The sequence below is a fragment of the Enoplosus armatus genome, chromosome 8 (genome assembly GCF_043641665.1).
Source record: "Enoplosus armatus isolate fEnoArm2 chromosome 8, fEnoArm2.hap1, whole genome shotgun sequence".
NCBI lineage: Eukaryota > Metazoa > Chordata > Actinopteri > Centrarchiformes > Enoplosidae > Enoplosus > Enoplosus armatus.
In genome coordinates this window covers 320,272-332,300 of record NC_092187.1, presented here as the reverse complement: position 1 = coordinate 332,300, position 12,029 = coordinate 320,272, and the positions used below count along the sequence as shown (strand labels likewise).

General features: G+C 41.9%; 2 protein-coding genes across 2 annotated transcripts in view; both read left to right on the top strand.

Moving 5' to 3' along the window:
• Positions 1-299: 299 nt before the first annotated feature.
• LOC139289484 (U8 snoRNA-decapping enzyme) lies at positions 300-2,714 on the top strand. The gene is made up of 4 exons (XM_070911096.1): positions 300-477; positions 805-845; positions 1,988-2,228; positions 2,364-2,714. The coding sequence occupies exons 1-4, from the start codon at positions 346-348 to the stop codon at positions 2,598-2,600; spliced, it is 651 nt and encodes a 216-aa protein (XP_070767197.1). The 5' UTR covers positions 300-345; the 3' UTR covers positions 2,601-2,714.
• Positions 2,715-4,554: 1,840 nt separating this feature from the next.
• The window catches only part of LOC139288431 (SLIT-ROBO Rho GTPase-activating protein 3-like), a 38,177-nt gene continuing 30,702 nt past the window's right edge, over positions 4,555-12,029 (top strand). Inside the window, exon 1 of the mRNA XM_070909728.1 lies at positions 4,555-4,625. The gene's annotated coding sequence lies outside the window, so the exon portion shown is untranslated. The remainder of the gene's footprint in view (positions 4,626-12,029) is intronic.

Genomic DNA, 12,029 nt, shown 5'->3' with positions numbered 1-12,029 from the left:
AAATAAGCAAATTATTTTAAAATATATATACTCAATAGGCTGCATAAATGACAATGAAGAGTTCAGTACAGGGCAGGGATTCCCCCAGTTGTCAGCAAACTCCACGCCAGCAGAGGGAGCTAAAGCTTTCTTGAAACAAAGCTCTTGTGTTAAGCTTCCTGGTACTACAGAGCCTTCTACAAGCTTTTCTGCATACAACACAGGCCTTCAAGCAGAACAGTAGGTTTCAGTCAGGTCTGTTGAGTAGTTGGATGATGTCTCATTGGAAGCACATGACAAGGAGGCAGCCATACAGAGTTTTCAGTAAGCCCTGAACTGTGACTGTATTGGTGTATATATTTGTAGATGGCGAGTGTACAGCTGTCGAGGATGGAGGCCCTGGGGTGCACAGGCTGCACGCATGCATGCCACGTGATGCTCTACTGTGACACGGAAACTCAGCTGTTTGGGAAAATTCCCATCAGACATATCATACTGGTGAGGAAGAGCACTATTGTGTGTGTGTGTGTGTGTGTGTGTGTGTGTGTGTGTGTGTGTGTGTGTGTGTGTGTGTGTGTGTGTGTGTGTGTGTGTGTGTGTGTGTGTGTGTGTGTGTGTGTGTGTGTGTGTGTGTGTGTGGTGGGAGTAGTATATGGACAGAAATGATTGAGTCCTAGCATGCACAAGCGATGTACTCTTTTTCTTTCAGTGTTTCTACCTGTTTGCATAAAAGACACACTCCTGTTTGTGGTTAAGCATCTCTGCCTATGTGTGTGTGGATGTATCAGTGTGTGAGTATATAACAGCCTTTGTCACTTCCCACAGATGCAGATGCGCTTTGACGGTCTGCTGGGTTTCCCTGGTGGGTGAGTCTCTCCTGGTGCTGCTTTTGTTTTATCCTTTTATGTGCACAGGTCTCTCTTCTTCTTCACAGATGAGCCCCGTCAAAAGATATAAACCTTTACGGCACTGAACAAACATTTGCCAACACAGTAAAATTATGTAATGCGGCAACAAGAAAAGTCTGAAAAACCATGATGGCATATGTAGAAGAAAGGAAAACTGCATTAGCAAATGGGAACCATTAGATACTTACAACTATTTGATCCAATCACCAGGTAAGATCATCATTTAACCAAACATAGATCAAAACCACCTTAGTTAGCTTCAGTCTCTATAGTTTGTCTGGCCAAATTAGCAAATGAACTTATTTAATAATAATCAAGGCACACAGGGCCTTGAGGCCGCAGCTGTAAGAAAGTTACATCCCCAAAGCGCGCCTGTTGGTCTATTCTGTTGCCCCAGACACCTACAGCATTGACTGTTGGGGTCTGACATGTCCGGCCCTTCTCCTCTGGTTAACAGCGGCGGCGCCACTCCTCCTCTTTCCTCAACCTCAGCACAAAGTCTCCCATCCTCCTCTACAGTAGCAGAGGGGTCTCTTGCTGGCTCGTGGTCTCCTCCGGCTGCCTGCTCCACATCTCCTCCCTCTTCCTCCACACTGGAAACTCAGCTACAGCTAAACTAAGGCTTAGCACGATGCCACAGCTACCCAATTTGTGTATTTTCCCTGGTTCAATATTGTTCATGGCGACAGTGTAAATATATAATATTATAATTTATTACATATATATTTAAAAAAAGATTCAAGCTTATGTCTATAAAGCCATCATCAGGTCAAAATGTCCTTTTTCCACTGGTCCCTGACAAAAGACCTGCCAAACTGATGAGATTCTCATCAGCCTCAGCTGTACTCTGTGTTTAGTACTAATTAGCAAATATTAGTACGTTAACGTGCAAAACTAAGATGCAGCATGTTAGCATGAGTGTCTAAGTAGTAAGTGCGACTTTCTTGTGACAAACTAGTTTTGGGCTTTAAAATTCAATGACCTTTTCAATCAGCTTGATGTCTTCACGTCTGCACTGAGGAGTTTCAGGAGAGCAACTGACATTATTTATCTACTTTCACATCTGGTCCTGACTTTTGACCCCACCTCCCACACTTCAGGCTTGTTAACCTGTCGGAGGAGACGCTGGAGGCGGGACTTAGCAGGGAATTGTGGGAGGAGCTGGGCGTGGCTCTTCCTATAGCGGTAGAAGATCATGTGGACTCCTGCCATGCCCCTGCGTCCTCCCCTTCCTCCTCTTCCCCACTTATTACTAACTTCTACGTGAAGAAGATGGAGGAGGAGCAGATAAGGGAGGTGGAGATAGCGGCTGCATCCACGGCAACAGATCATGGACAAGAGGTAACGTGTGTCCTGTTCCTTCTTGAGTGACTGATTGCAGCCATTTACCTGATGTCATGCTCTGTTCCTCATCACCTCTCTCTCTCTCTCTCTCTCTCTCTCTCTCTCTCTCTCTCTCTCTCTCTCTGTCTCCAGGTTCTAGGAATGGTCAGAGTCCCACTCTGCACCACCAAAGGCCTCGCATCCTTCCTGTCGCACTCATTTATCGGTAACGCTCGGTCCCAGCTGGTCAACTCTCTGCTACGCTTCAACCTGATCGCTCCAGAGGAGTTGCACAAAGCCCTGACACACTCTCTGAAGATACACACACACACTGCAGAGGACCTGCGAGCGGCCCTCGCGCTGACTGAGGCGAAGAGGAAGCGGTTGTGAAACACACCTGCACGTGCATCAGCACATCCTCTCAGACATGAACATAGATACAGTTTGGCCATCAGCAATATTCAACACAGTCGTTCGTTCACTCACTTAATCCTAAACACACACATACACACAATGTCATACTGATTCTGAGCTGGTGGCTCATACTTGTCTACTGTATGTGCAACAGTTTGGGGAAAACATTACCAACTGCTTTATCATTAATGGAAATAAAATAATTTACACTGTCCATCATATTCCAACCTTTTCTGTCATTCTACTCCTGTTGTTGGTTTGATACAGTTAAAAGAAAAATTATAATTTCATCATATGAAAGCAATTTATATGGTCCTTTTAACACTCATATAACCTAATGTTAGGATGAAGATGACATTTTAATGATTTTATGAGGAATGTTGGCACATATCAGCATGCTAGTGTCAGTGCATACAGACAAAAAAAAAAGTGAACAGAAACGTGAGACGTCGCACACAGTGCTGTGCTACCTTATATGGTAATGCATAGGCACCCTTTGGTATTCTATAACTGCCAGGATCATACCCTCTTTTCAATCAGGTAGAATTCTTTGTCTTTGTTTCATCTCTGAGGTTATTGCGTGGCAGCGCTGGTGCAATCCAAGAATTAATTACGTCCGTAACATACTATATAGCCTACAGGCAAAGATTTGATTGCGTTTAAGTGTGCCCTCGGTGCGCATCGTGCCTGCACCAGATGTTAGTAACCTCATTCCCACACTATAATGCTGGCATTGAGTAGAGCAGAGACGTGATCCTGCCTACTGCTCATGACACGTACTATAAGTGTACAATGTGAATCTATCCACTGTTGTTTTTGCAGGTGAATCATTCTGACATGTTGGATTTATTATATATATATTACTGTGTAGTGTAGAAATACAGGCTGAAATAATACAACAAAATACTGAGTTTATCTTTGATTCATTAATCGTGCAGCAGGATACACCGCATTCAGTGTGATAAATCAACCTCAGTGTTTGATAAATTGGAGACAGAATGTATGTAAAAAATGGAGTGAAGGGATGAAGGATTCTGAGAGAAGCACAATCATCTTCTATCCAGCTTTATAGTAAAACAGATTTATTATAGACTCATTGCATTTTTACAATGCCAGCTACATCCATTAATCATAAGTACATACAGATTGCAAGTATAATTCATTTGTGATGGAGAGAGCGAAATACAGTGTAAGATTGTGTTTTTCTCCGCTGTCAAGAGGAAAAGCACACCACATCCGGCGCAAAAGACAGGAAGCATATGAGACGGGTAGTACAAACAACTGTTGTCTGTCGATGTGTTTGAGCAAGTCTGAGGGGTTTTTTTTGTGTGTCTGTGGCTTCATGAAGGATGCATTTGTGTGCATGCACGGACAGCTTGCATCTCGTATGAGAATGTGAAGCGAAAGGATGCTGTGATGTCATGGTTGGTTGTGAGGGCGAATAGTACAAGGTCATCAGAAAAACATTTAGAGGGATGGAGGGAGGACAGTGCAGGCGAGGGACGGATGGAGGGAGAGAGAGCGGGAGCGAGGGATGCAGAGGGAGAAACACGGTATATTCATAGCAGCAGCGGTATTTATAGCTGCCCAGAGGAGAGGAGAGAGTGGGGGGCGGGGCTTGGGTTGTGGCTTTCGCACTGCTTCACAAGGCAGAGAGGGAGAGAGAGAAAGAGAGGGAGGGAATGGGAGGAGAGAGGCAGCCCTTGCGCACGAGTAAGGGGGAGAGAGAGAGGGGAGGCTATTTGGCAGGAGAGGGAAGAAAGAAAGGAGGGAGGGGGGAGGGCTGTTTTTGAGTGTGCAGTGTGTGCCTCAGAAATGAGAGAAAGGGAGAGAGGGAGGAGGGTACTGAGCTCAGAGAAATCTGTCAGAGTCAAACATACTGCTCTGTGTGTGTGTGTGTGTGTGTGTGTGTGTGTGTGTGTGAGAGAGAGAGAGAACGAGGGATGAGAAAAGAAGAGGAGAGCTGAGGAACAGATAGAAAGAGACCGACCACAAAGTGAGGTATGTACAGCTGTCATGCTGCTCATGAATCCAATAATAACCTGTGTGTTTATCTATGCATATATAAGATATGTGTGTGTGTGTGTGTGTGTGTGTGTGTAAAAGTGTGTGCATGCTTGTGACATGCGTGACTGAAGTGAATATGTTTGTGTTTATTTATAGTTTAGTGTTTTAAAGGGACACTATTTACTTGGGGTTTTCTAAATAGACAAAATGGATGTAGGCTGCTGACTGTTAGGGGTATCAATTATGTAATATGTGAGCACCATTTTCAGTGTTGATGCTCTGTGTGTGTTCACATGCTTGTGTGACTACGCTGAGGTGTTTATGTGGCCATTGTGTGGAGCACTGCTACAGTGCCATGACCATATGGGGTGATTTACGGCCATCGTAAATAGAACTCAACACTCCTCTGCTGTTAGAGCTGTGGAGCCTTAATTTCCCCATCTGCTCATCACCTACAATATTGACAGTTATTATATAATTAAGATATTAAGCAAAATGGCTTAAACGGCCTCCTTATGAGGAACGTGTAACAAATGATGTATATCATGTGCATTTTCTGTACTTGCATAAGGTGCATGAAGAGATGCTGATTTAAGTATAAAGTAGCATAAAATGGAATCAATTAAGTAAAGTCCAAGTACCTCAAAACTGCACAGTATTTTGTGTGTGTGTACTAGTTACTTTCCACCACTGTATTTAACTCATACAACCTGTAGGATAGTGGAACCTGGGGTCAACATATAAATTGACCTCTAATTAGCTCTGTCATAGAAAGTTCCAAGGAAAATGCTGGTGGAGAAGTAGAGCTTTCAGTAGGGCCAGCCTGCCTCACAGTGTCTAACTGTCCCAAACTGTTTTCATTTCACTCCATTCATTTCCCCCCCCCCATTTTTTTGCCCTCTGCCAGGACGTACAGGTATGCATTCCACAAACATTACCTGTAAATGATCCTCTACATAGAACTCCACCATGGGAGGGACTGAGAAATGGAGGCAGCAGTGAACATTTTCCTGTGGCCTTTGGCTTTAATTTTGCGGCCCTGTCTGATGCCAGAATCTGAAAGGCACCTTATACTGTATGTAAAATATATTTACCAAGCTACATTGCCAAAGACTATTAACTTCCACCCTTTTATTAAAAATGTATACCCTTTTACCATATGTACAGTGCTTAAGTGATTGGTGGCCACACTTTCGTTTATGTGATGCACTGTGTGCAGTCCTCCACTGCCACCTTGAAGCCAGTCGTCCCTGTGGGGTGTGCTTTGGCAGTGATGAGAACCAGGATTAAGCTGCTGCTGAAAACTTTTGGAGAGATTTGCAGATACAGAGTAATTCTCTACAGATGGTGCGAGAGTAAACACCTGTAGACATACTCTGACGTGGTTTCCTGTTTGCTATTGCAGCTGCTGCACAAGCAGGCTCTGATTTAGTATTGCACTTTCATAAAGTTCATAAAGAATGATCAAAACCGATGCAGCAAGATATCTTGACTTTTGGTCTCTGCTATGGGTCAAGCTCCAAGAACACTGGATCCTACATTCCTCATAAAACACTTGATAGCGTTTTTGATTAGTTCCTTTCTGCCTGCTAAACAACCACGTTTTTCAAACTCCATATCCCCAGTTTATACTATTTTCACAATCGGAGCAGCACTTCTCAGTAAACTGACCTTGATGTGTAAAATAGGTGGAGTGTCCCTTTAATTAAGAGATTTGTCACTTGAGGGACTTGCACCACCATTGCCAGACACTGTATGTCCATCCAGCTGTTGCTCTACCATAAACGGAAACACATTTTAATCTCCTGCTGAAACAACTGCAGGTCAAGATGAGGTCTGTAGAACAAAAGCTGCTGTAAACTGTAACAGGTCCTGTCTGTCGTTGACTATTTGAGCTAATTCCATTACGCTTCATATCGGTGCTACAGTATGAATCATTCTTAAATGATTTTTACTGTGTTGTTTAAAGCCATTTCGGCATGATGACAAAAAGTTTTCCAATAAGATCTATCTATCTTCCAACTGTTATCTACCTGCTTCCTCCTGCAGTACAAATTCTAACATGCATCTTCTCCCAATCGTGTTTGTGTCTATAAGAGCCTCTTCAATCAGTCTGTCACACCTGACCCTACCTGACAGTGAAAGTACTGCTGTAGCACGTCTGACAGCACAGATTAGCATGAGATCATGTTCAATACTCTTGTGCATCCTGTTAACATTTCAGTACTTATCTATGATCATACTGCGCTGATAAAGATGATGCTTCAACGGCTGTGCATGCTACATTACAGCTGAAACCTTTGTGTGTGTACCACATGACCTCCTTCTTTCAATGAACTTGGCTTTAAGAATGAAACACTGTTCCCTGATAACCTCTGCCCTCACTGCCCTTTTTATTCTCCCCCCTCAGTCATTGTGGTGTCTCTTTTCCCTGGTCTTTTGCTGAATCTCTCATAACCGTCCTGTCTCTTTCTCAGATCATTTACATTTGCTTAGTTCCATACAGGGTTTGCTGTGCAGATTAAGGTTGCATACTGATGAAGGCCGCCGGAGACTCCAGGGTCTCAGTGCCCTCACAGTCTCATTTGCAGAAATCTCTCTATGTTTGCTCGTTGTACTCTCTAGTTCTATGTGGAACCGTCACTGAAATGTGTCTGGATCACATTCACCACAAAGTTTTTTAGTTCTGAGAGATAGGCTTTAGTTATGATAATACTGATATACTTGACTTGTCAGACCAAGTCTACGTTTCTTTTCCATTTTCAGACAGTATAGAATTCCCTCATGCTTTCAAACCTGCACCAACAATATTATGATTTCCCACAATTCATATTTATGTATAATTTAATATAATACATTTCCTGTACTTTGGATTACAGAAGACCACATTAAACCAGGTCAGAGTTAGGCCACATTAAATCAGGTTAGTGTTGGAGTAAGTCACTGTTTCCTTCAGTTACTGTTTGGGGTTTTAACGAAACCCAAATTATTGCTTGAGGCTGATTGAGGAACAACGTTTCCAGTGAAAGCCACACACTTTGGCACTCATTGCAGAGTTCTGAAACCTGTTGAGAAATGGCACAGGATGTGGGAGGGGCAGTTGTCTCTCTCTGTCTCTCTCTCTGTGTTTGTGTGTGTGTGTGCTTGCCTGTCTGGGTGAAAGTAAAAAGTGTCAAAATGTGTGTGAACTCATCTCAGTACAGTTTACGCTGACTAATAAGTATCCATGCAAATGCCTGTGTCTAATGCAATGTAAGCATTTAGTCATGGTCATGTAGGACTAATTTGGTAAACCTTTTAAATGTAGGCTAGCTGGGTCTTTAACCTCTACTGTACAAGCAGTACAAAAGTTGATTTGCATTGTCTTCTGAAGTTGGCTTTTTCATTCAACAGCATCCAACAGTTTAAGTAATTTAAAACAAGGCATAATCTACCCATGATCCAATTTGCCACATAACGTTAGCTACAGTAGCTGTATGGGTAGTCGATGAATTTGCCATCTAACGTTAGATATAGTAGCTATATGGGTAGTCGCCGAATTTGCCATGTAACGTTACCTACAGTAGCTGTATTCATCAGGTAGTCGATGAATTCGCCACGTAATGTTAGCAAGGCATACAGTAGCTGTATAGGTAGTCAATGAATTTGGCACATAACGTTAGCTACAGTAGCTGTACGGATAGTCAATGAATTGGCCATTTAACGTTAGCTACAGTAGCTGTATGGGTAGTCGATTGTGGGGTAGCCCAGCACTGTTATATGTGGTCAAAACAATCATACTAAAAACTTTATGACATAACAGCCGCAGTAGCTGTATGGTAGTCGATGAATTTGCCACGTAACGTTAGCTACAGTAGCTGTATGGGTAGTCAATGAATTTGCCATTTAACGTTAGCTACAGTAGCTGTATGGGTAGTCGATTATGGGGTAGCCCAGCACTGTTATGTGTGGATCTAATGGTAATGCTCATCTAATTTCATTAGAATGAATGACAATGTGATTTAGCCACATTTAGCAACTTTAGCGGTTGCTAAATGTGGCTAAATGAGACTACAGTGGTTGTCGCGGACATTTATGTCTCCATGCCAAACCCAGAAAGTCTTCTACTCCGCCTTTACAACCTTGTTGTGTTTGTACTCTATATCTATCTATGAATATATCTACATCTATCTATATTCTCTTAAAAGTTAAGCTTAGTAGTGGTGACGTTGAAGTAATGCGACAGTGGTGTAGTTCGTTTATATCCTAGCATTAGCTTTTTACTTCTTTACACTTCAAAGATCATAAAAGTGGTGCTCATTTGTGAAGATTATTTTGCTGAACAAAACTTTAAAAGGACCAATATGTAATATATTTACTGTACTAAATCATAAACAGACCCTGATATGTCATCAGACTAAACAAGCATGCAAGAGTGAAATACAGGCTTCTTTGACAACAATGCAGCCAGTATGCTCTCCTTTGAAATTGTCTTGCTCGAGAACACTTCAACAGGATGGTGGGAGCCGGGGACCGAACCACCAACCTGCTCCACCCGGCTCTACCTAACCACTGCGCCACCATGCCGCCCTTATAATAACAATAATAATAATAATATACAACTGAAACTGCAAGTTTGACTCTAAATTGACTCAATTTACAAATGTGATTACTCTCTATGTGGAACGATAACTGACGTCCAAATCGAGTTAATTACATTACTCATGCCCATCCCTGATTAGCTATTAACTATCTTATCTAACAGAAACCATGTACCCATTTTAGAAGAGTTTATTCAAATTTGAGGCTGAATCAATGAATGGGGTCAAATTTCGCTAGCTTCAAGTCTTTCCAGAATCACATAGTCATGTGTGCCAGTCAGCGCTCTGCGTTTAGCCCACCTGCATTTGAGGCCAGAACCCTGTTCGCAGTCCTTGACTGCAACTACCGACAAGACAGGACGAAATCCGATGGAAGCAAACAGTAAGTTTGATTATTTTTGGCCCTATTCACATGCTCGTTGCACAAAATAATTGATCTAATCTATGTAGTGAATGAAATTCCCATTAATGTTCTCAGGCCTGTAGCCATTGAGTCAACATTGGGGAGTCAATATTTGCTGGGTAGGGGTGGGTAGAGTAGCTAAAAACTATACTCAAGGAAAAGTACTGTTACTTTGTAAAAACTTTTATTTCATGTGGATGTAACTGGAATTATTTCAACCACAGATGGCCTTCCTCAGGTAAGGTAAAGAAGTGAACATACACCTGCATTTATTTGTGGTGGAATGTCAAGTCATCATCTCTAGATAATCTGCCACATCTATTCCCAGTCTGTATCTCTCAAGTGTGATCACAAAATATTACATTCATATTATACTCTACACCAATAAGTAAAGATTTCTTTTACAATCACATTCTTTGCTTGTTGTTTCCTATATTATATTATGGTTTGGCAAATAAATCAGCAAATCACGTGAATGTGCATGATAAAGCATGTCAATTATGTCAAAAAAGTAAATATTGAGAGTACGAACATATTACAGTGTCCTTAAATGTTGATAATTTCAGTATAGATGTCCCATCACAGACAGCCACAGATCAGATGTGAGACCCCCACATCCAGATCTCTCCAATCACATGACGACAATAAGATTTAAGTGACGTTCATCAGTAATTACCTGTTAAATACAGGTGTGTTCACTTCTTCACTTTGACCTGAAGAAGACCATCTGTGGTTGAAACATCCTAATCCTGTATTATATTACTTTGGGCTGTTTTTTTTCTCCGTAATGTTCGTAATGACAATATTAGAGATGAATAAAGTACAACCGTAACCATAAAAATAAAAGAAAGAAATCTATGCATTGCTATATGAAGACAAGTCTAGATATGGTGGCCATGGGTTAGGAAATTGTTGTTTTTATGTACATATTTACAAGTAAAGTGGGGTGGCCAGCAGGGGTGTTTCCTCTGCTCTCCTCACGTTCTCCTCTCGCCTCCTCTCCCCTGCTCTCCTGTCTCCTCTTCAGGTCTCTCCTCCTGAAGAGGACTGGGGAGCTGATGAGATGACTGAGACTTCTCTGCTCTCCAGTCACCTCCTCGCAATCTAGCGTCAACAGACATAACTGAGAATTACTTGAATCTCAATACTAGCAATAAGTAGTAAGTACTTAAATCTTTATTACTGTATTTTATTATTATTCTTTTTGTATTATTATTCTTACTGATCTCAGCATTCCTAGTATTGTTGTTTTAGTCAGATACTCATCTACAGTGGTTAGTTCTGGGAAATATTTCACTTATCACTACTGTAACTCATGTTTGTCAACCATTTTTAACAACTCAATTTGATTACAACACCATCCTGTTAATCCCTTTTGTGTGTATGTAACTCTGCCCGTACTGTCTGTAAATAGGAAATGTATACAAATGTTTAATAAAATCGTCAATGATGTTGTCTTTTCAACTTTATTTAAAAAAACCAAACAACGTTATAAACATAAATCAGGTTAAACACAAGTTGGAATGGTATATAAATGTAAATACATCAAATAGAGGGTGAGATTTCTTATAAATGTATAACTGAGAAGTAAGGTTTTTGATGCTCTGATGATGCACCTGCCTCCAGATGGTTTGCATGGAAATGCCAACAGAGGGAGAGGGTTTGCTTTTGAGAGGCGAGGGACGGAACCAGTGTACTGGCCCTGAAGATCAGGGTACTTGTCCCTGATCTGCCAGACACAGCAGCTTGGGATGACAAGCCAGTTTCCCTGACCCAATGATGCCACAACATGTACTGCCGATAGGCAGCATATCTGAACTCCCACTTGTAAGGGCTCCCTTGCTTCACCAATCACCAACACATCATACTTGGACTGTCGGTGCAGATGCAAATAACCATCTTCAAGACAGTAGAGGGTGAAGTGTGGCAGCTAGCTGAGCAATGGTTGGGCACCAGGCCATTTCTTTCCAGCTCTCATATTGTCATAGGTGTACGCGGTTCCCACACGTACACCTGGGTACAACAGCGGATGGTGGGGCAGCATGCTGGTTCTGGTGTATCAGGGCATTAAAAACTACCCCTGGCTCCCTGCAAAAAAGGTGACTTGACAACTCCTGGAGATCCACCTTGCTCATCTGTTGAATGAGTACCTAGGTAAACAGATGATAGATGCAACCACATTAGGCTAATATTTTACTTCATAAACTACTGTGACAGAAACTCAGATATTGATACATGAGCTGGAAAAATCCCATTGGCTTTTTCTCAAGGGAACCAAGGCGATGCTAACTCCTCTAACTAACTAACTGCTCATCCCTGCAACACTCTATTGGGACTACTACTACAGCCTTTACTATTATTACTATTGCAACCTTTACTACTACCACTACTACTGTTGCTACAGTCTTGAATACT